Source organism: Setaria italica, chromosome IX (genome assembly GCF_000263155.2).
Source record: "Setaria italica strain Yugu1 chromosome IX, Setaria_italica_v2.0, whole genome shotgun sequence".
Classification (NCBI taxonomy): Eukaryota; Viridiplantae; Streptophyta; class Magnoliopsida; order Poales; family Poaceae; genus Setaria; species Setaria italica.
Window position 1 is genome coordinate 16,391,158 of NC_028458.1, and position 24,432 is coordinate 16,415,589.

At 44.4% G+C, this 24,432-nt stretch overlaps 3 protein-coding genes and 1 long non-coding RNA gene across 4 annotated transcripts; all 4 read right to left on the reverse strand.

The window, feature by feature from the left end:
* Positions 1-1,092: 1,092 nt before the first annotated feature.
* On the reverse strand, positions 1,093-2,175 carry LOC101757052. The gene is made up of 3 exons (XM_012848977.1): positions 1,812-2,175; positions 1,593-1,711; positions 1,093-1,497 (listed from the first exon to the last, which is right to left on the reverse strand). Exons 1-3 carry the CDS (start codon positions 2,173-2,175, stop codon positions 1,093-1,095), a joined length of 888 nt encoding a protein of 295 aa, XP_012704431.1.
* Positions 2,176-5,903: 3,728 nt separating this feature from the next.
* Positions 5,904-6,951, reverse strand: LOC101757953. The gene is made up of 4 exons (XR_215845.4): positions 6,603-6,951; positions 6,422-6,502; positions 6,237-6,313; positions 5,904-6,164 (listed from the first exon to the last, which is right to left on the reverse strand). It is a non-coding gene; the product is annotated as an uncharacterized LOC101757953 (long non-coding RNA).
* A 7,151-nt stretch (positions 6,952-14,102) lies between these two features.
* On the reverse strand, positions 14,103-16,232 carry LOC101758239. The gene is made up of 6 exons (XM_004982802.3): positions 15,945-16,232; positions 15,687-15,876; positions 15,315-15,484; positions 14,840-15,134; positions 14,534-14,697; positions 14,103-14,384 (listed from the first exon to the last, which is right to left on the reverse strand). The coding sequence occupies exons 1-6, from the start codon at positions 15,970-15,972 to the stop codon at positions 14,230-14,232; spliced, it is 1,002 nt and encodes a 333-aa protein (XP_004982859.1). The 5' UTR covers positions 15,973-16,232; the 3' UTR covers positions 14,103-14,229.
* An 855-nt stretch (positions 16,233-17,087) lies between these two features.
* Positions 17,088-19,391, reverse strand: LOC101758645. The gene is made up of 6 exons (XM_004982803.3): positions 19,188-19,391; positions 18,925-19,096; positions 18,661-18,818; positions 18,276-18,564; positions 17,626-17,783; positions 17,088-17,531 (listed from the first exon to the last, which is right to left on the reverse strand). Exons 1-6 carry the CDS (start codon positions 19,207-19,209, stop codon positions 17,377-17,379), a joined length of 954 nt encoding a protein of 317 aa, XP_004982860.1. The 5' UTR covers positions 19,210-19,391; the 3' UTR covers positions 17,088-17,376.
* Positions 19,392-24,432: the final 5,041 nt, after the last annotated feature.

Here is a 24,432-nt window from a genome sequence, read left to right on the forward strand (position 1 = left end):
GATGGGCTATCAACATTGGTGGAGGCCATCACTGTTCAGCAGAGGAAGGGGGTGGATTTTGTGCATATGCTGATATTTCCCTGTGCATCCATTTTGCTTTCGTCCGTTTAAATATTTCAAGGTAGGATATCTATTCAGCTGTACTAGACATCTACAGCATATCTCCTGTAACTATATGCACTGATAACTGATAAGTATGCTGACCTATCATTATGCTTCCTTTTTTCTGTACGTGTACCTCTCCAACGTCGTGCAGGTCAGGGACACCTTGCCCGCCATCGCCTCGAGCTACGAGACCACTGTCACGGATGTCATGAATGTGAATGCCATGGGGAGTCCTGTGGCCGCACCAGGCGACAATCTCGTGATCCCGTTGCCAGGTATGTTCTCGTGAAATAACCAAATAGGCAACTTGATCGTCTTTACTGAATTTGTTTATTGAAATACTATGATCTAAACAGCAGCAATATGCACTTGATGTTGGAAGGCCATGTAATCTGAATTTACTAGAAATGCTCTCATACGATTCGTACACAATGTGCATCTGGGCTTTGAGAGTTTTCTTAATGGCATTGTCATCACTTGCATTGTCCATCCTGCTCCAGTACCAAGTACACCGGTGAACCATTGTTGTCGGCATGTAGGCAGGCGCAGGCGTGTCCAGGCCTCCAGGATAGGCGTGGAGAGCAGGGCGTTGGTGATGAGTTTGAACCACTTCTTTCTCCTTGACTCAATATATTAGTTTCAATTTCTCACAAGCACGTGCTCATCTATTGTGTATGGAAATGGCATGAGTTCATCTTCTAAGAATCATTTATTTATAGTTTTTTATAGTTTAATAATAGGGTTTAATTTCACCTGCGGTGTATACCCAAAACTAAAAAAGTGATATAAGAAACCGCGCAAAATCAAGAAAAATGTTTGTGTGTACGACGAAACTATTATTATTGTTCCGAGTGTAAAACCCGTAGCAACGCACGGGCATCTTTGCTAGTAAAATAAATATCAGTGTTCCACACATTAAATCATTACATATTCACATATAGTTTGCAAAGAAACATATTATGAGCCATAAAATAGTTCACAAGACTATCATTCGTTGTCAGAAGCAACATCATCGGCCTCATGGTCATTTGAACCATCTCCATCTGCATAAGGGATGTTCCCTCCCTCTTCCTCTTCACTTTCAGAAGAATCAAATTCTTCCAGCTCATCTTCTGCAACAACTCGTGCTTTCTTTGCTTTGCTTGATGTACTTTTATGGATTAATCTTCTCTTACCTCTCACACTACCACTCTGAGCATCATCTTCTAATTGTGGTGCTGGTGCATCAGGATCTACAATCCATTCATTTGTTGACTCATCATCAATGAATTTCGCAACCAAGGGGTCCCTATCCTTTTGAGAATACTTCCATTGCAGCCTCTTGTTGAACATGATGAAGACAAGAGCATTTAGTTTACGCTGACCCAATCTAGTTCTTTTCTTAGAATGCACCTACAAGAATATAATGTCCAAGTATTTCATATTATTGATGATACCCACAGTGCATAACAGAATGGATGTTTATAGTCCAAAGTTGGAGAACTTACTCTCTCAAATGCGCTCCAAGTTCTTTCACATGCAGAAGAGCTACAAGTTAGACTTAAAATTCTGATAGCCATCTTCCTTAGATCCTTTGCACTACCTCCATGTACAGACCACCAGTTTGCTACAATAATAGGAAAGAGCAGATTAACAAACTTGAAAATATTTTCATTTGATGAGAGAAAAAAAAATTAAGAATGAATTATACAACTGTACATACTAACCTGGGGAAATTGTTGGAATATTTCTTTGTCTTATAGCCATTGGTGTTCCAAAAGAACCTGTGGCTTCAGTGTACATAGTAAGCTGAGAAACAATATTATCTTGCATTGTTATATCATCACGGTACATTTGAGCTGCACATTGCACAACAGCTTCCATCAAGACTTCATCCTCCATTTCTTTCTTATTGTCATAGAAGAAACCTGGATTTAAGAAATACCCAGCTTTGTGCAATGGAGTCTTAAGCTTGCTGTCCCACCTTGCATCTATGATTCCCCGAATAGGACCATATTTTTTCTCATTTCCATTTAAGCGTACTGCAATATCTTGCTTTGCTTTGAGAAGATCACCATAAATGTATCCCATTGCTGGAACATCACCATCTACTCTTCGAAGTACATATGCAAGTGGCTCAAAATAATTTATAACTTCTAGCATTTGTGACCAGAACTTGTTGTTCCAAGTCATGTGCATTCTGTCCTGTAATCTTTTTGGACCAAGAACTTTTATCCCACTCTTATGATGCAAATAGTTTCTTCAATTCATTTCGTTTATCATAGAGACTTCTCAAGTTCAAGTAACTAGTGGCAAATCGAGTAGTACCAGCTCTAACTAAGTCAGCTTTGGTATATTGACGCATAATGGCTAGCAATCTAGTATGTGCATAAAGTAAATTTGTGATAGCCTTGGCATCTCGAATAATATTATGCACCATAGATATCTTACTAATATCCTTTAGCATTAGATCAATAGAATGTGCAGCACATGCAGTCCAAAATATGTGAGGATATTTCAATTTAAGCAACTTTGATGCATCAATATTGTTTGAAGCATTATCAGTAACCACTTGCACAATTTTTTCAGGACCAATGTCATCAATACAAGAGCTTACCAAGCTGTAGATATACTTCCCATCATGAACCTCCATGGAAGCATCAATGGCTTTAAGAAAACACACACCTCAAGAACAGTGAGCAACCAAGTTCATTAGGCTTCTTCCACGCCGATTTGTCCAAGCATCTGTCATAATGGAACATCCAGTTAAAGACCATTGCTCCTTTTGCACTTCCAAAAATTCATGGACCAGATTGACATGTTTGTTCAGTAAAGGGGTTCCAAGTTGGTAAGGAGAAGGTTTCTTCAATCCTGGGCCAAATTGACCAATCGCCTCTAGCATTAGATCAAAAGAATCAAGAAGAACTGTATTGTGCGGAATTGCTGCTTGGTAAAACCAATCTGCAATATAATCATGAGCCTTTTCCCTTTCTTTGACCTTATAATGTTGGCTCATCATTGTTTGCAGATGCTTTCCTTTTGCACGAGCTTGCTCTGGCCACATACAATAGCTGTCCATTGGTCCCTTAATTTTGGGCTGCTTAGGGACTAGGGCACTTGATGAACCTGCTTGATCTTCAATTTCTCCTCCTCCTTCCATTACAACACAATCCTCCGCGTCATTTTCATTGATATTAACTTGTTGCCTCATACGCAACTGGCAATCCAATTTTGCGCTCTTCTTTTCGTCATGTGCATCCAACATTGCTTTGATTTTCTCCTTAAACATTTTCAGGAACCTGTTTACAAGAAATACTCTGTCCTTTAACTCCAGCCAAGTGCTTCTTAAACCTTGGTATTCCATCGTTGAAGTAATTTTTGCAGTATTTGCATCCAACTTGATTTTTGGTTTCCTTTCTAGTTAGAGGTAAGGCATGCTCCCAAGCTGGATCCTTTTTTGATGTTGATTGGCTTGTATGTGCAGTTGACGCAGCAGATGACATTTTGCAAATTCTGTATCAATGTTTGTAAATCAAAAAAATCTTGCAAAGGTCAGTAAGAAAGTAATGGCAATGTGGCAGCAGAAAGTAAGAAATCTTGCACGACGATGTGGCAACGGTGACCTGCTGACCTTCGTAAGTGACGGGCGACGTCACGGCGGTGGGCCGGTGGCGCACGGCCGCACGGGGCACGATGATGTGGCGGTGGTGGACTGGTGGCGCACCGGCACCACGCACGGCGATGTGGCGACCGCGGCGCCCGCGGCGGCGGCCTTCACCCTTCGTGGAATCGCGGCGGCGGTCACGGCGATGTGGCGGCGGCGGCCTTCGCGGAATCGCAGAGTCGCGACGGCGTGGCGGCGGCAGCCGGCAGGCCGGTGGCGGCACGGCGATGTGGGTGGCGCTGGCACGGTGGTGACCTTCGCGACGGGCCGACGGCGTGGCAGCGCGCAGCGGTGGCGCACCTGTAGGTCGGGGTCGGCATCGGCAACTCGGCGGCGGCGCCAAATTTTGAGGGACTGAGGGAGGCGAAGGGTGGCGGTGCGTCGGCGCTGGGTCGAGGCGTGGAGCGTGTTGGGGCTGAGTGGGTGAGTGTGTCTGTGGGCTGGGCCGGCCGGCCGGCTAGTTAGGGTTTTTTCTTCCACCGCTATTGCGGCCTGCTACCACCGCAATTGCGGCCCGCTATAGCGCAATTGCGGCCGCAAAGTTCCAAACCGCATCAGGCCGACCGCTACCTTGTAGCGATAGCGGCAATAGGCCGCTACCGCTATTGCGGCTGCTACCACTGCTATTTATTTCTTTGGGCGGAGGACAGAACACAACGGCTATCCGCTTTTCTGGAACTTGCTTATCTGGCAAGCAGGCTTATCAGATAAGCCTGCTGTCTTGAGAATCCGCTGTCTGAATAAGCAGGGTGTTTGGCAATCCTGATTATTTTGTGTCGATTGTCTATCTAGCTGGTAAATTGACCTGAATGCCCTTGAGGCTGATAATAGCTCATTTTTCTTGTGAATCTGAGAAGACAATAATTCTAATGTCTTTGGAGTTTGTTAAATAAAAATTGCATTACAATAATATGAAACTCATATGGTAGATCGGTCTAGTACGGAAACATCCGTCATGGGTACAACAACAAAGTATTTTTTTTAACTAGTTCTAACACGAGTCTGAGTTTTCTATAAATAAAAAATGTATATGAATGATGATTTCTGAAAAATACTGGACCCTGCAGAAGCAGCAACAAATCTCCAGTAAATCCTACCTATGCTACTGTTACTAGCCTAGACCTGAGTTTTCCTTTTCCCTTTGGAATCTTCGTAAAGATGTACATTGGAAGACAGCGACCAAGGAGCACTGAAAATAGCGGCAAATGAGAAATTGCGATGGTTCAGGACATCAGCAAGGCATGCTCATGCTTGAAAGTTGACCTTAAAGTTTTGTGATTATACATCTAGACAGGGTTAAGAAACATATAAGGATCGCCAGTCTGAGATATGGATACGGGAATTGCAGCACTGAATTTAGCAAACATGCAGTGCTACTACCCTGCTGCTATAGACAGGGCAATGAACTGGATATATGGACATAAGCTCAGAGAATATGAGACCCAACCAGAACCAAGTAACCTTTCTGATACAGAGCCATGAAATTTGAAGTGGAATTGAACTGGATTCGCGCTTTCAGCAAACCAGGGTGAACTTTTGGTTCTATTTGAAATGGATTGACTTGACTCACTTAACCTGAATACAAGAAGCAATTTCGCACATGCTGCTTCATATGGAAATATTCAGAACAGTTAAATTAGGCAAAATACAATTGAAATCAGAGATAATGGCAGAACATAAACGCACAACACATATGAAACAGCACTAGTTTAAGATCATACAACCACCATTTCCATTGTCAAAAAAATGAGATCATAAATTCAAACACTGAATCACAACTGCACACTACAACCAAAGATCCAGAAAACCATGACTGCAAATTGCACAACGAAACATCTCCACAGCACAACGAAGCACAAATACAAGTCTCAAATTCTAGATCTGAAGTTCTGAACATAGCAGAACTGAGAAAATGCAATGCCTCAGGCTGAATGTTGAATGGCTCAACAGTTGGTACACACTGCTAAAAGGTACAGAAAGGATCCGAGTAGTCCTGATTTGGTGAACACCCTAGGCCAACTCATCAGTCATCACATTCAGAACATGAACCAGATAACTTCAGTAATTTTAAATGAAACCAAGCTGAAAAGCCTTTAACCATTGACAAGGCAACATCCATCCTTCAAAGCTGAGCACATCCAGGTGGGACATCAGATAAACAGAAACGTTAGCATCCGATTAAAGAAGGCCTCATGTACTGAACGAGATCCAGGACAAAAAAACATAAACTGGAGAGCACAGATCCAATATCAGATAATTAAGTTTCCATTGCTGATGATAATTAGAGGTTACATCAGACGCTGAGGTTACATCAGACGCTACATCACACCAGGACAGACCCACATCACTGTGAACTTGGTCAGCTTCTTTGTGATGTGAAACATCCAACCTTGCATCTGGGACCATCACTACATGCCTGCAAAAAGAATAAAATGTAAGTCTGCCATCAAAAGGTGCAGAATATGCATGACAAAAAACAAAAACTTACATTCCAGCAGTTTTTGCTGCTGCAACACCCAATGGTGCATCTTCAAAAACCAAACAATTATTGGGTTCTACATCACACTGACAGAGCACAATGGAATTGCATCAGGGCTTAAAGACAATCACTTGATGGAACATCCAAATGGAACAATGAAATTATAGTTTCTTCAGTTCGGTTAACTTGCATACCTCAAATCTCCTCATGGCAGCCAGGAAAATATCAGCAAATCAAATCATAGAGAACATTGATTCGCCTTCACATGGATTCACCTAATCATCAGCAAATCAAATCAGTTTCGCATGGATTCGCCTTCACAAAGAATAGGAACATTGATTGTAGAGATAGATTAGGAAGGAATAGAAATTTTACCTGAACAGGGAGGCGGGCTGGGGCGGCCAGCAGGGGGCCAAGCCCAGGGGCGCGGCGACGGTTGGAGGATGGTAGGCAGGGGCGGCCGGCGGTGGGGGCCAAGCCCGGCTGCGGCAGGGAGGCGGGCACAGCGAATCGGGCGGCAGCGGCAGGATTTGCAGGACACGGGCAGGGCGAACCGAGTGGCGGCGGCGGGATTTGCAGGACGCGGACGGGAGCCGGCGATGGGATCTGCGGACGGTGGACGGGAGCCGGCGGCGCCGTCGCGGGATCCAGGCGCGGGAGCGGACGGTGGAGGTGTCGGTGGGTGAGAGGGTAGCGGAGGAAAAACGGTTCGCTTGCCCCAGAAGCGACTCCGATCCCGTGTACACGATAAGCCCGGCGCTAGTTATTTTCACGATTGTGGGCTAAGCGGCTTACGTGGTAAGCGAGAAATAAGCAAGATGTTTGGGTGGGCTTATGGCTTATTTCCACCGATAAGCCGGAAACAAGCGGATACAAACAGGGCCAACGTGTGTACCGTATACAACGATAGTCCGTGCCGTGCTACTGTTTGTGTATGCGAATAGTGATCGACGCGCGGCGGCGGAGTGCGACGGCGCAATCGATCGATGCCTGCCGTCTGCTGCCATGCGGGGGCTATTAGGGTGGTTCGGATCTGTAGTCCGCACTAAAACTCACGTTACATCGAATATTCGAAGGTTAATTAGGAAGACTAAATGTGAACTAATTATAAAACTAATTATAGGTTAATTCGCGAGACGAATCTATTAAACCTAATTAATCCATCATTAGCGTATGGTTACTGTAGCATCATATTGTCAAATCATGGAGTAATTAGGCTTAATAGATTCGTCTCGCAAATTAGCCTCCATCTGTGCAATTAGTTTTGTAATTAGTCTATGTTTAAAACTCCTAATTAGTATCTAGATATTCGATGTGACAAGAATTTTAGGAGGTTCTAAGGAACTATGTACCTTACATTAGCCAGTGAATTGCTTACTTAGACCCATCCAGAAACCACCAACATCATCTTTTTCCTCCACCTCTGCCCCAGCCGCTGGCAGCTACCGTGCCGGCCCACAACCCCCCCCCCCCCCACACCAACCCACTACCTCCCCGCCCTTCCTAATCCATGGACATCCTCGTCCCTGCCGCCGGTCACCGACCCCGCCCAGCCAGCGGCGCTACCGCCTCGCCTCCGCCGCTACCCAAACCGCCACCACCGCCACCACCGGTCCTCCGGCACCCCCACCCCCTCCTCGTCTATAGCCGCAGGCCATTAGAGCTCCCGCCCCCCGTCTTGGAAAGCTCACCTGGCTCACCTGGGCGGCTGGGCCTAGTCCGGTAGAATAGTCGGACAATTAGAGATTTTCACTTCCTACAAAACTCCCAACTTTGGCACTATGCAAAAAGAAGATTCCCCATCACATCAAACTTGCGGTACATGCATGGAGTACTAAATGTAGACGAAATCAAAAACTAATTGCACAGTTTTATTGTACTTTGCGAGACGAATCTTTTGAGCCTAATTAGTCAATATTTGGACAATAATTCACAAATACAAACGAAACGCTACAGTGTTGCTACAGTAATTTGGCACCTCCCAAATTCGCAAAGTAAACAAGGGCTTAGAGAATACAAACTGGACCTAGTTTCTGACAGAATCGGACAATTATGTGCACCTATACCTGATTCTAGTAGTAGTAGGAATCGGATTGCCCGCATTGGCTATATATCCAAAGTGTATTCTGCCTGATTGAACAAGTAGCAAGGGCACACAATCATGGAGGCCGCAACCTCGAGAATCAAGAGGAGAAAGGCGGCCATGGGCGGGCTGCCCGACGAGCTGCTCGAGGAGATCTTCGTTCGCCTGCCGGCCAAGTCGATCGGCCGCCTCCGCTGCTTGTCGCGCTCCTGGGCCGCCACGCTGTCGTGGGCCTCCTTCGTGGACCATCACCTCCGGCGAGCCAATCCGGCCGGCCAGCCCAAGGTGTTCCTGGTTCCAGACGCGTCCACCGCCGAAGCCGACGCCCTCTACGCTTGGCAGGCGCCTGGCGGCAGCGAGATCAAGAAGCTCATGTCCCTGAACACGGACACGATCCCGCAGCCGGAGATGCTTCTCCCCCTCACCAAACCCTGCCGCGGCCTCGTCCTCCTCCGCTGCCCCCCGGCCCTGTCCTACTACGTCTGCAACCCTTCCACCGGCGCGCTCCTGCCCGTAACGGACACAAGGATAGACTGCAGCGGCGCGGGCCACGTGTCCTACGGGCTCGGCTACAGCGCGGCGACCAGGGAGCACAAGCTGGCGCGGCTGCTCTGCTTCGTCGACCAGGACGGCGCGCCCGTGGCCACGAGGTGCGAGGTGCTCGTCCTCGACGCGTCGGCGCACTGGAGGCCGAGCGCGGGGCGGCCCCCCGTGTGCGTCGTCTCTGGGGAGAAGGCGGCCGTCTTCCTGAACGGGCGCCTGTACTTCGCCGGGTACGGCGGCGAGATCGTCGCCTTCGACGTCGCCGACGAGACCTTCGGCGTGCTGGCGCACCCTGCTGAAGTGTACGCGACGGTGTCGCCCTGCCTGACGGAGCTCGGCGGGTACCTCTGTGTCAGCCACGGACTCGCCGGGTTCGGAGAGCCCTACACCGTGTGGCTGCTCAGGGACTACGAGGCGGAGCGGTGGGAGAAGCTCTGCTGCATCGATCAATCGGCGTGGCCGGACGCCGAGCTCGGGGTCACGCCGGTTGACGTTTTCCACGAAGAGGCCTGCGAACGGAGCAAGATCATGTTCAGAACAGGCGGGTGCACGCTCTTCGCGGTAGACCTCGAGCGCGACGGCGGCGTCTACCCCGACGTCCTGCTCTCGCCGGATAGCATCGACGCCATGGGTGTGTGCGGCTGCAGGCTGGGGCTGTACGAGGAGAGCCTCGTCACGCCCGGCCGCACCGCCGAGGAGATCGTCTTCGCGTCGCCGCTGGCCGCGGCGTGGTCGGAGGTCCTCAAGCGGCTCCCGGCGAGATTGGTCGCGCGGCTCAACCTCGTGTGCAGGGACTGGCGCGCGCTGATCGGCGCCGACCGCTTCATCCACGCGCAGGCCGTCCACGCCGAGCTCAACGACGCGCCAAGAATCATGTTCTCTGACTGCAACAACATCGGCAGATTCACGGCCCTGGAAGATCTCATCAACGACGGCGCTCCTGCAGGCACGCCGCCATTGGCATCCCATGGATCCATGTTCGTTTGCTCCCAACCGTGCCATGGACTGGTCATATGGGGCCACGCAAGCATTGGCTATTACGTGTGCAACCCTAGCACCGGCCGTAGCAACAACCTGAGAGTAACGTTCGACGATGATCTAATGGACACTTCAGGCGAAGGAGAAGCGGCCTTCTTCGCCCGCCGCGTCGGGTTAGGGTACGACACGGTCACGAACAAGCACAGGCTCGTCTGCCTTTCCTACAGACACAAGAGCTACGCGACACGAGAGTACGAGCTGGAGTGCGCCGTCCAGAACATCCGCGACGGCGGTGCGTGGTGTTCGGTGGACCCTCCGCCGCCGAGGCCGGTGGCGGACGCGCCGCCCGTCGACGTCGGCGGCAAGCTGTTCTGGACGGTGGATCGCGAGCTCGAGCCGCCGAGGCCACGGGGCGCCGGCTGCGAAATCGTGGCGATGGACAACCACACGTGCGACTTCGAGGTGCTGCAGGGGCCGCCGTGCAGCTGGGACGGGGAGCTGGTGTCCATCCTTGAGCTCCGGGGAAAGCTCGGCGCCGTCTGCGCGCACCGGAGCTCCAACACGCTGGTGATATGGACGATGAGGGACTACGGCGGTGGCTGTTCTTGGTCCTTGGAGTACAGTATAGAGTTCGGCAAGTCCTCGCCGGAGTACTCGTGCGACACGACCGTGCCGTTGGCCATCGATCCGAATGGCCATCGTGTCTTGCTAAGCACTGGAAGGTCATTGGGCTGGTACGACCCTAGGACCGGGGCAATCCAAACCATTTACAGCTTGGGGACACGGAGGGAACGTGGCAAGAATTTTGTCCCGGTTGTGTACCGCGAGAGCCTGTTCCGTCCTGATGGGATGAGACGGCTCCGTGCCCCCAACTAACCTTCAGTAGACCCCCAACGCCGAATGTATATGTATGAACAAAAGTACAGACAACTAGATGGAGTTTATCCATTTTAAAATTGTCCTAAGTAAGGGCCTGTTTGGCAACCAAGTGTTAAAATTTAACACCTGTCACATCGGATGTTTGGATGCTAATTAGGAGTATTAAATATAGGCTAATTACAAAACTAATTGCACAGATGAAGTGTAATTCACGAGACGAATCTATTAAGCCTAATTAGTCCATGATTTGACAATGTGGTGCTACAGTAACCAATTGCTAATGATGGATTAATTAGGCTTAATAGATTCGTCTCGCGGATTAGCACAGGGTTCTGCAATTAGTTTTATAATTAGCTCATATTTAGTTCTCCTAATTAGCATCCGAACATCCGATGTGACACTGTTAAAGTTTAACACCTCGTATCCAAACACCCCCTAATAAGTGCATTGATAACGTTGTCCGAAGGATTTTGTCATTCTGGGAGAGGAAGCCATAGAAAGGTTGCCTGGCTGCTCCGCAATGAGAGTAGTTATTACCAAACACAATTTAGGTAAGAGACAATGAAAAAGTAATATAGAGTGTTGCATGTAATTCAAAGGAATACAACACCTTTTCGTTAATTGTCATCAGTTCACTAAATTTATTTGGAGAATGGTGCAAGTTGCTTTTGGTATTAGCCAACTCCAAAAGCTCTCTTAAATTACCCCTAATACCTTGAGAGAAACAGGAAAAAAATAGCCTCCAACAGCTCTCCTAAAACCCCTGCAAATATACGGAGACTCGTATCCTGACTTTCTTGTTCCGCATATTTCCGTGAGCCCAATCGCCCCTCCGTCGGCTACCTCGCGCAGTATGATAAACATATCTAGCGACTGATTAGAATATATTACTTCACAGGCTGGTAATCATGTCTAATAGCAAGCTAGTGAAATACGAATCACTGTCAATCTCCAGGTCATCACCAACGGCAGGTACAAGAGCATCATGCGGGCAACGATGCGGTCATCTTCCTGGCGCTCGTTCGTGTTCGAGGACTAAATGAAGTTGTACGTGCGGCACAAGTTCGAGGCCAAGGAGCCTTCTAATCTAACGCAGAACATATCGCGAGGGAGAGGGGATGGCGACCCAACTGAGAGATCCACATGTGTTGATGTGGTCAGTTTTGAAGTACTGGGGAGCTTATTATTAGGGATCTGCTGTGGGATGATATGATTTTTTGGGAAAAAAATTTAGTAGAGCTCCCAATAGATAGTTTTGGGGAAGAATTTTTTAGAAAACTTTTAGAGTTGCTCTTATATGTTCGAGAATTGGTTGAGCTAAGAGGTATTGAAAAAGGTAATCTAAAATGTTGCTTCTGTAGTTCAAGTGAATCAATGCAATACCTTTTCATTGATTGTCAGTAAGTTAACTTATTTGAGATCAGTACAAGTTTCTTTTTGGTATCACCTCATTTCAGTTACTCATATGTTCAAGAATTGGCTAAAGTATATAAAAAAGAACAAAATACCAGATTTTAGTAGGGAGTTTTGTTTTTAAAAAATATTTTAGTTGGGACAAGTACACTATATGGCTAAGTCGTAATTATGTGGTTTTTGATAAAGATCTTATAAATCTTCTCTAAAGGTTATTTCCAGGGCACTCACTGGATTCGGTTTTGGTCCTTAATGCAAAAAGTAGAGGTGCATTGATGCACATCTTTGACAGTCGTGGGTGGAGGTTTAGTAACGTTTGTCTTTCTAGACCTTTTGTCATGGACTGGTTTATATATGTAGAGAGAATTTTCATTTTGTGCTTTCCACTTTAGATCGTGTTTGGGACCGCTTCGCTTCAAGTTTTCTAGCCAAACAAATCCAGCTTAAACAATTCCAACTTCAGGAAAAAGGTGGATCTAGGAGTTAACTCCAAAATTTTTCTGGAGCTCCTCAAAGGATGCTCCAAAAACACTTGTTTCATACGTTCTCGTGGAGTTGTGTGAAAATTACCCACTATTGGTTACAGGTACATACCGATTTAGAAAAAAAATAGATCGACACCACGGCCCCTCCCCCGCGACTGTTCATCGCTCGCCGCTCCGATCCCTCCCTCTCGCAAACTTTCTGTGCCGCCGCGGCCGCCTCTCCCACGTCGGACAGGCTCCCTCTTGTGTCTGTGCCCGGCCGGCGGGACGCTCTATTAGAATTAATTTAATCTAGCATTAACATTAACAGGGTCTTAGCTTAGTCTAATCATGATCACTAATCAACTTAATGCGAAAACTTAGATGCTTAGAAACTAACCGGTGCCTGAAGATGCAGTAGATGGATCTCGTGCTTCCAATCCCTCCAGTGCTCTAATTGATTGGTGTTTAGACTAACGACGAGATTAGATTGATGCACGGGGCACCCCTCCAATTTATATATATAAGGCTATGGGACCGAGGCCAAGTCCTAGAAGGTTATTTTTATGTGTGTGCTTGCCAATCATAGCAACTGAGTCCTAATCACATACGTAGGGGGACACGTACGTGAGACGTTATATTCTGAGTTGTTATGTTGAGATAAAAAAAATATCCAACACGCTCACCTTCATGGGCGACTCCCTGGCGCGGAACCAGTGCGAGTCCCTCATCTGCCTGCTCACCTCACTGCGAGTCCTCGTCGCCATGAACCCAGTTTTACTTTTACCACCAGGGATTGAAGGGCCTTTAGGACGGGGAGTTGAGTTCAAATTCACATAAATCTGGTTGACGTAGGTTTTTAGGTTGCACTAACAGCGTGAGTGGTTCTGCAGTTCTTTTGCGCTCGTTGTATTGTTTTCCATCTTTTGCAGTTTTGCTATTGCTCGACCTGACGGACCCGGCCTCTCTCTCGCTAGCTCTCTCGGCAAGTGCCCGCTGGTAGTGCTAGCCAGTAGATGCTATCATTCGTTGTTGTTGCTCCGCAGCAAGCTACGTACGTGCGCCATGGCAGCATCTAGTAGTGGTAGCACGTACTAGCAAGTTGAACAAGCACCGGACTCCATGTCCGGTAGCAGTAGCAACGACAATGCGTACGGACGGGGTGGGTGTTTTTTCTTCCATAGTTAAAACCCAACCAGGAGCAAGAGTGACTAATTTTCTGGAGCTGGAGTTGCATCGGTAGCTAAATTGGTATATAGCTTCATTTTTTTAGAGTTGATGGAGTCGAACTAGAAAAAGAAAAAGATGGAGTGGAAGTGTATTTTTTTTTATTTGAGTGAAGTAGTCCCAAACATGCCAATGATCGGCTTTGTGCATCATTAGTTGATGCAATGTCTGTGATAATTTTGTCCCTTATTTAGAAAAAAATGCCACCCAACGAGATCCAGATGGCAAACCATCCTCGGAGAGGAACGGCGTGGCATCTGGTATAGCTACCTGACAACGTAGCCGGTGTGCTAAATTGTCACAGCAAATTATTTGTCCACCATTTGCAATGTTACTGACAGCACATTCAGATTCATAGTTCAGACAGACAGCATCAACGAAACAAAAGCCACGCTGCACATCCCAATTTGGATCTCTACGCCATCTTGGACGAGCCAACGATGGCAACATCTGCCTCGATTAAACAGCTGCCCTTCACGAGGTACCAGTCCTCCACCGACTTCGCCGCCATGAACTTTGCCCATCCCCAGCCGTCTCCCTCTTCCTTCGTCGCCAGGAACTGGCACCGCCCTGCACCCACACATTTCCCAAACCCCAGCAGCGGAAACACCCTTATAAATAATCGGCGGCGACGTCCGGATCATGCTTGTTTCAATTGTTACACTTATTGACTATTGATCTAGTGTGCTTCAATTTAGAGAGTTGTAGGAGTGGCAAACCTGTCATTGTGTTGCGATTGCTGGTCACCTGGTCTTTGATGGACAGGCTGAGCTCTACCAGCACTCCTGAGCTCTGGAGGGAAGCGTCAGGCTTGGCCATATGCAGGTAGAGGGAGGCGAATTCCCCGCTGTCGTCGATGCCGGAAGGGTACATGGTCAGGTACCTGAAAAAATAGCGCAGGATCACAAGATTTAGTTCATCACGGATCACAAAGGCTTTATCACTGAATGCTTATTAAATTTCGGATTTATCATTTATACAAGCTTCAGTGATTAGTACTATGAACATATGTGGTATGATGGTACCATTTGAGGCCACCGATCTCAAACTCCGGTGAGTAGCACCGTCCCTTCAGGGCCAAGAAGTCATCGATGACCCAGGTGTAGGCTTCCCGGGCGCTGAATCCGTTTGTCTTCTGAATTACTTGCACCTTGTCTGAACTGTGGTTGGCCTTAGCGGTGCTGAGCTTGATGAGCTCCACGCCGAAGACGCAGCTGTCTCCGATGACGAAGCCGGATGAGGGTTCCTTCAGTGTTTCGACGGGGATCATGCATGAGACCCTGGATTTTCTGCTTTCTTCAGTCTGGAAATGGTGGTTAACTGAAACAAGGCAAAGGAATGCAGATATATCTGATTGAAACTTTTCCTTCGGAGTGATCGTGGTCAGAAAAAACTTTTTTTTCTTCATAGGCAGCATATTAGTGAAACAAACATTGCGGTTATCAGCTTTAATTTTAGTAAAGTTGCATGTGTCAGGTTAGCATGCATTTGCAATCTTACCTTCATGTTCTTTGTGCTTTCCGTATGCTTGATCGTATATCAAGAGCTTGAACGATGCTTCAACGATGATGTCAGGTTTCAGATCAGAAGTTTTTGACAGCACAAGGACAAGGGAAACGTAGTCTTTTGTATCACCACTCTTCCGGTCCTTCAGGTTCAATTGCAGGTACCTGCAAACAGGTCAAGACAAAGATGGAAGACTGCTCATCAGATGGTTGCATACTAGCATCGCATCGCATAAGCAATTCAGGTCATGCTTTTATCTTCGGACAAAAAACTGAACGGGTTTGAAATGTTCTGGTGAAGATGGAAAACAGAACTTTGTGATAACTTGGTAAAACTAAGACACAGTCACACAGTATGGTAGGTTACCATTTAAGCCCCTTGATCTCAAAATAACCGGAGTTGGTCCATCCTTTTTGCTTGTCAAGAAGCGAGGAGAAGCCATCGATCCTCCATTTGAATCTGCTTTTCTCTTCCATCTCAGGCGAGGCAGCCGCAGGGGTAGATGGAACGGCCGCAACCTTTGAGGATTTCTGGTTCTTGCCTTGGTTTGGTCGACCTGAAACCACGATGGAGACGGTAAAGTATGTAGCAGAAATCAGTAGAAGAAAGCGGAATTGATGTTACCGCGAGACGAAGAGGCGCAGGCACCCATGATTGCTTGTTAGAAGGCTCTTCCTGCTCCTGTTTGAGTACAAACCGGTGTTGATGCACACTTCATGTAGAATTCTTTGCAAGAATACTTATATGTTGAACCCTTTGTGAGGAGTTTCAGAAATTCCTGGAAAATGAGGTGAGGCTTTTCTTTGCGGCTAGGACAAAACGCAAAAGGCCAGAGGTCTACGCCACAAGCAATTTCCTAGCATTGGACGGATTGAAACCGAGAAAGGCTGCAAGGCTACGGCACCTAGAATGTATTCAATGACAAAAAAAGATATCTTTGTAACCGTAGTCTGTACGAACTTGCCCATACTAAATCTCTTTTAGCCAAGACCGAAAAAGTCCAGGTCAACTATTCTGGTATTACTAATTAATAAGGCAGCAAACACCTCGTCTATGCTTATCTTGATTTGTGTATGTGTCGTTTACTCAGATGAGAAGTCACCTTTGTTGATGCCAATTTCCATCTTCAGTTGCCGCCGTGAATTTTAACCTAAAGTAACATTCTTCGGTTGCATGATTGTAGCGATTAAATTCTCAATTGAAAACGAATTGTGGGTATACTAACATTTGGAATCTTTGACAAATGAAGCCTGAAGATCTGATTTGTACAGATATTTATATTTCCGCACAAGCAGATGCCTTCCCAAATTCCAATGTGTCATGGTGACAAGTAAGGTTGTGTACCGCTGGTCCTAGCTAGAACTATGCCTCCCCTTCTCATCAATCAATACCAGAAGATTTTTACAGTCCTGGAAAAGGTACCCAAATAATTAAGTTGATTTTGGTACTGGAGGTAACCAAGCTACATCTGTATGACACACAATTTCCATTGTACTTTAGTCTTCCGAGATATATAATCTACTAGTAGCCTTTTTTTTTGGAAAAATTAGCAGGAGCACTGACATATTATATAAGAAGGAGAGCAAATCCAGGTTTACAGCATGTTGATTACATAAATAACTAACATAACTCTAGCTCTTAAACAAACTGATAATCTACTGACTACTAGTAGCCTAAGTAGAACCATATCATTGCAGTGAATTTTCCAAACAACGCATCGCACGCCTTTTGAACATCTAATATCAAATAAACACAAGACAAGACAGGAAACGGGAACAATTTTGTGATTTGGCTTCTTTGTGTGAAATATTGACAATTTTGATATTACAATCGGATGAAAATAGAAGAAAGTGCAAGCAAACTGTTCGTTCAAAATATATACTACATGACAAGCAATCTGTGCAGCATGTTCATGGCCGAACCTTTATTTGCCATTCTACACCCTTTCAGTTTCATCAGCGTGAACAATCAAACAAACACGCCAACAGATACATGTAGCCACCTCTTCACCATTATTGTGGTTCAGCACTTCATCAGCCCACACATACACTGTACTCTACTCCATCTTGGAGGAACCGACTATTGCGACCTCAGCTACAATGCAACACTTGGTTTTGACAAGATAACCATTTGCCGAGTCCTTGAAATCCTCCAGCGAAATGAACTTACTCCATCCCCAGGTACGAGCGTTCTTCGCAAACGGGCACCGGCCTGCGATTTCACAACGAAACATGTCAACAATATATGATGATTATTGAAATCTGGAGTTCCGTAAAACAAGCAAAATTCTTTGAGCTAGGCAAACCTGTTCCTTTATTACGGTGTTCGCCAGTTTCTTGGTCTTTGATGGACAAGGTAAATTCTACAAGGTTTGCAGTGTCCTCGGGGAGATCATTGGTCCTTTTAAGTTTCAGGTACAAGGAGAGGTGGTTCCCGTCGCGAGATGGATACATAGTGATATGCCTGCAAATTGGAAAGAAATCTTTTACGGTACTAGTGTTCGAAAAGGACTAGTATAAAAGTATTCGACGGTCAAGATTAATTGTATACTATTAAAACCTTCACCTATGGTATGAGTAGTATACATAAGTAGTATATGTAGTATAAGGGCATCATGGTAAAAGAACACAAATGTCATCACTATAATTTTATTTTTGACACTAATATAAAGTTTAAAAGATCATTCCATTTGAAATATCACTATTTACAATGCAATAATTACTAAATTATCCATAATAATAAATAGTTAGATCTTATATATACTATATACCACTAAATAGTAGTATTGTGTACTGTAAAAAACAAGTTCCAGTCGAACAATTCAGTTGATGATGTATAAACTAACTGTTGATGATGTATAAACTAACTATACTAAATAGTAAGAAAATTCAGATGAAAATAATTGCATTCAGTAAGTCAAGTGTTGGAAGCTGAAGATGCATGATTATATGTTACCATTTGTATCCGCCGACTTCAAACTCTGGAGAGTAGCCCGGGTTCTTCAGTGCAAAGAAGTCATCAATGTCCCAAGTGTAAGTTTTGGCCTCGTTGAAGATGCTCATCTTTTGGACAAACAGCGTCTCTGACGTCGTGTTTACTTTCAAAGTGGTAACTTTGACAAACTCGACACCAAAGACGCAGCAATTGTTGAGAAGGAATTTAGAAGACCGTTTCTTCAGTTTGTTAAGGGAAATCATGCATGAGATTCCGGAGCTTGTGCTTGCAGTCTGAAAACTGTGGCTAACTGCGCGTATGAAATTATCGTGAATGAAAACATACTTAGGTGCCAGAGGTTGTAAGTAATAACTGACAGTCTAACCGATATAATTTGCTATCATACCTTCATGCTCTCTGTGCTTTCCGAAGGACTGGTCATATATCAGCAACTTGAAAGATGCATCTACAATAGTGTCAGATTTCACTGAGCTGTTGTCCAGCTCAAGCCTAAGAGAGACGTACTCCTTGTTGTCCTTGTCCCTTGGGTTCAGCTTCAGGTACCTGAAAACAAGTCAATCCAGAGAACTGAGGATCTGCGGATGTTCTAGTCACTGGAACTGTTATGCAACAAACAGTTCAAAAAAAAAGGTTAGTCGTGTAATCGTACCAGTTATGGCCCATGACCTCAAACACTCTTGAGTAGGTCCAGCCTGCACCCTTGTCAAGGAGTGAGGAGAATCCATCGATGTTCCACTTAAAGGTCATCGGCTGGCTTTGATCTCCAGCTGGAGAAGAAGGTGCTACCTTGGATCCATGGCCCTGTCCCAGTTTAGATCGGCCTGAAACAGCAATTAGAAGATAAACTGCAGTATGAAAGATCGAAACAACAGCTAAAATTAGCGCTAAAATACAGAAGAAAAAACCGGGTACCTCGAGATGAAGAGTTTCCCATGATGGTCCTCCAGACGCCAGTGCAGCCTGATATTGCTGATCTTGCTATCTGAACAAGAAGACGTTCCTGTGCACTATATGTAGTAGAATAATGACCTGACGTGTGCCAAAAGTTCTCGGCAAATGGGGTGAGGTTTCTGTCTCTCCTTGGAGACTTCGGAGTTTGGACAAGTCACTGGAGCAAAATAATGCAAGCAGAGGGGTGCCTACGTCGATGGCAATTTCCTGGCATTTGAACAACTGTAACCGGGTGACGGTGCAAATGTACACTGTACGATCTTGCTCCTCACGCCAAAAGTCTTGAGTCAACTGAAATTTTCTCCCTACCTAATTGAAGTTTGCGTTCTGGATAACACAAAGTGCACAGGCCAAAGACTTCTTGTCCCGGCCATGTACCTATCAGCCGCAATGTGAGTAAAGAATTCATACTACTCCACAAATGAATAGGCATTAATACGTCCACAAACAAAATTTTGAATAGTAACTTTTTCTTACAATATATTTATAAAATTAGCATAGCCAATGAGTATATTTTAGGTCAAGATTTATTCCATAGCCATGTTGTTCTGAGTACTTAAAGATAAGACTAAATACAAGAGAGCTCCAACAAAATATAGATGAATCAGTGCATCATCCCTTCCTACAAGTCCCTATTCACTTGCAACCTTTCGAAATCCTGTTGCAACCGAAGGATCAGATTTCCGAGTCATTTTTCATGGAAATCATGATCCAATGTCTTGGAGCATCCAGACAACAAGAAATTGTTTCATCTTCAAGCACCATCCAGCTACTATTGAAGCTTGTTGAAATGGTTTCAAACATGAAATTTGTCATGGTTATCCATAGAGCATAAAAGTAGTACTTTTTCGGATATTGTGGAATAGTTAGAGCCCCTTGTATAATGTTTCTTTATCCTTTTTTCATATTATAAATTCTTTCTTTTATTTAAGATATAATTCAGTGGGGCTTGAATGCTTGATCCGTCCCGTTTTATGAAAAAAGATAAATATACTAACCATTTTTCAAATATTCAAACTCGACAAGTAAAGCAGATGCCAGCATCCACTACGACCTAGTTATTCACTAATTCTATTATGGATAACTTTTCTACAACCTAAAGCGATGGCTTTGGACTTTGAGTTACACAACTTTTTTTATTTTTGGAAAAAAAACTAGTTCATTAGAAAGCAAAGGGTGGTTAAACTAAAGTTATTGGCGCGATAACATATCAAATCGATAGCTTAACCATATTGTTCCTACATGAACACATTCAAGGTCATTGTCTGGAAAGTAATATGTAATTCATTTAGTTATTATACAATACAATTTCACAATGATGACCTCAGGAGAGAATTTCGAAGTATAAAATTTGGTGTGTAACTTCAACTCTTAGACGCGAGGCCTTTCCTACGTCTAACCGTCCACGTCTGTTCACCTGACTTCGTGACATGTCCTGCTTCAACTCTAGGTCAGGGGAACGCTCCCACTGTCCACAAATTTAGTCATGCAACAATACAAGTTCCTATGATATGAATAACACAAACTTTCCGAGCCAAGTCTTCTTGGCCTGGCAACCTAATAACCAGCCGCACAGAAGAAACGGACGCGACAGTTATCATAACTAGCAGATGGCCCGCGCAAATAGTGCGCCTAGGTAGCTTTTCTAATACTAACATTTGGCATCTTTTTTAATTGAAATTGCCTGTACCAAGATATTGCCATTGTTTTATCCAAATTGCTAGAACTAAAACATAATTTTTTTAAAAATCATTTCTATGGCGTGAAACATGAATTTATAATAAAATGGAATATCTTATTTAAAATATATTTATATTTATTCAAAGTAAAATATTTTTATCTTATGATGTGAGTTTCTGCTGGAGGGTTTGTTTGGTTTGAAACAAACCTTGCTACACTTTGCCACACCTAAGGTTAGTTGATTTTGATCCCGTTAGCAGCTGTTTGGTTGTAGCCACAAATTATGGCAAGATTCCTCCTCTACCAGGTCGGTCGCACGTATCATTGACTATAAAAGTGTTGCAAGATTCTCCTATGCAAGTTAAAAGTGTGGCAAATAATTTGACGAACTAATTAACTTTACACAATTTTGGCGAGAAATTGTGGCAAACATTGTTAATCTTAGTTTATCAACCAAGCATGCCTCTAGTATGGTGAGATATTATATTTTCTTAGGTTTTATGAAGAAGATATGTGTGAGTTAGAAGTTGAAGTAGTTTGTTGCTGATAAGTTCATAGGCCTACTCAGCTCAATTGTTCCAACTGAGCTACCTATTTGACTTGTCTCTTGAATCTTTTATTGAGGATTATGGATGCATTCGTCGGCGAGTTGACCAAGCTGCCTTTCAGCCACTGTGGCGTTGCATCTTGACTTTTTGCATAGGTGATCAGTGCTGAGAGATCGACCTTGTTGAATAATTTTCTCTACTCTTTCACTACGCCAACCTTATCATCTACCTTTTCCCATATGTTGTTTTTGTCCTCATCTTCTCTATTGAATTCATCAAGATTTTCGGCCGACTGCTTTGCTCCCTAGGGCCATTACACTTTATGTCAATCTAGCATATAGGTCTCTTTGCCATGTGGTACTCCCTTTTTACCATGCTAATAGCACGGCTAGACACATTGCATTATATAATCTGATTCATAGCTATTTATATGAATTAAAATATATTAATTTAAACTTTATGTGGATTAATATTATGCAGTTACAATGGGCATGTAGTTCAGAAAACTTAAACATTATTCTCCAACCATATAGTTATACTAACACATTGCGATTTATTGGTGAAATTTCAATCCTAGAGGGTGCTTCACCTTCTTCCCTTTTATTTTTGTTTTGGCTTTATGTTTGATCTTCCACTATAAATCTGCTCCCTATGATAATGTGGCATGCTTGTTGGATTGTTCCCGCATCCTTTGAACTTTTGTCTCTATTTACAAAGTAATTTTTCACAATATATGGGAAATATTTTGATGTCAATATTGTGCACATACCTCTGCTTTGAGAGGCTCGAATTAACCCATGGTTGCTGTGTCTCTTATTTTCTGCTAGAAACCCAACTAAACTGTTCCTAGTAGAATGATGTGAAGCACATCTTTCAATGTTTAAATACCACTTTGAATCATTAATTTTACTTAATATCAAAATTTTCTAATTTATTTAGTATTTCTATTTCTTATGAAAATCCTGTACTTTTGAAATTGTTTTGCCCTTGCAATGCACCATGGTCTTTTTCTTGTCACTCGTCTCCTTTCCCTATGGCATGCACTCCATCTGTTTCTCTTTCTTAAGGCCTTTCTTTCCATCTCACTCCATCTCACTAGCATGCACCATTGTCCGTTGTCCCAACGATATTCATCTGTTTCTCTTTCTTAAGGCCTTTCTTCATCCGTTACTTAAAGCCTCTACCTTTTACAGGGAGTTTCAACTGCTCATTTCGGTTTCTTTGCATATGCTCTATTTATCTGTCTTCTTGCGATCATCGCAAGGATGGAAATTCAAGGCACATTGGATCTCCTTGACTCCTCTCCCTTGAGGCACCTTGGCAATTCTATAAAGATAATTTATTAGGGTGCTTATGCACTACGCACTTGAGGTAATCGCAACAGCCAACAGGAGTATCGTCTTGGGACGTTTTGTCTCTGACTTCAGCGAGGGGGCTCCGAATTCTGACTGGTGCCCATCATGGGGCATACTATGCGAAATCTAGGTGGCCCCAAGTGATCTCGTGGGCCAACTGACAGTCCATGCTATTGATCCATTTCTTCATTGTTTTTATTAATACTCATAGTTTGTAATAATACTCATAGTTTGTTTGCCCTCATAGACTGTAAAAGAATGTTTAAAGGGATTGGAATTAAAAAAATCACTTCGGCACGGCGTTTGAGCCAAGCAAAGACAAAAATGATTTTTCAAAAGAAATTTCTAAAAAGGTTGATTTAGCCTTCACGCCCTCTCTTTCACTGACACTTTGCTCGCCTTGCTGCAGTGCTTTGATACGTGGCAATTTACCACTCGCTTGCCCTGCTCGCTACCATAGAGTGCTGCATCTTTGGCCCACCGCTTTGATGGATGCCAATTCGTGCTCACTTGCCCTGCTCGCTGTTGTATGTCGAATGCATCATCTTCCCATGTGCTTCTTCTAAGAGATCCCTCTCTTCCTTCTCATCTAAAGCAGAGCAAGCGTGCAGCTATTTGTCCAATATGAGCAAGGGTGTTTGACTGCCGCAGCCCACAGCTACTGGAGGCTGAGTGCGAGCTCTGGTTGGCTTTCTTTGTTGTTTCCTACTTTATCATTACCAGCCTGATCAAGAGCCTTCGCACCAATGTTCTTTAAAAAGCCTTCGCACCAAGGAGTAGAACCCGCATTTTAGCTTTGGCATGTCGGTAGTAAGAAAAGGCTAGAAGTTGATCTTCCCACAGGGGTATGGAGTCGCTAATAGCGGGACTTTTTTAGTTAGTTTCGCCTCTACGGATTGATTCCACCGGTGCCATCCATGTTTGGGTTTTCGCCTGCGGAGCTTAGTTTCCTATGTTGGCTTCCCCTTGTCGCCTGTCGGTGATCAGTTGCGAAGTCGTCGATCCACAGGCAATGAGATAACTAGGTCCTTCGGCTAGAACAGCCACAGAAAACGTATTTTTATCCCTTTTCCATCGGTCCAGTATATTGAGATTAATCAAAGCAAAATAGAAGTCCTACGTCACCCATGTGTCCAAGGTTGCACCGTGTATGAGAAATCTGTTTCTTTATTATGCGTTGCACCTTGTATGAGAAATATGTTTCTTTATTTTGCATTTATTTAATCCAATGAAAAGTACACTGCCTTGTATAAGTCTCTTTCCATATAGATTAATGTACGTTGTTTCTCAATCGTTGGCCACATAATGGACATATTTAGTTACAATCAAGATCCAATACGCACTTCAGTTGCCTTTCTTTTTCTTTGATTTTTTCTTGCCGCAAAGTAGACATGACCTACACCTTCATGTTTATTTTGCATATAGAATCAGAATCCACACAGAGGTTTCCTTTCTTTTATGGTTAATAGTATTTGATACAGACTCTCTAAGTTGATCTAAATCGTTGGTTCATCATAAAATCCTACGATATTTTCTTCTTCTTCTTTTTTAATTATGAACTATTTGGAATAATCTGAGCCGTTAGGTCATCATAAAATTTAACTGTGTATATTCTTTTCCTTT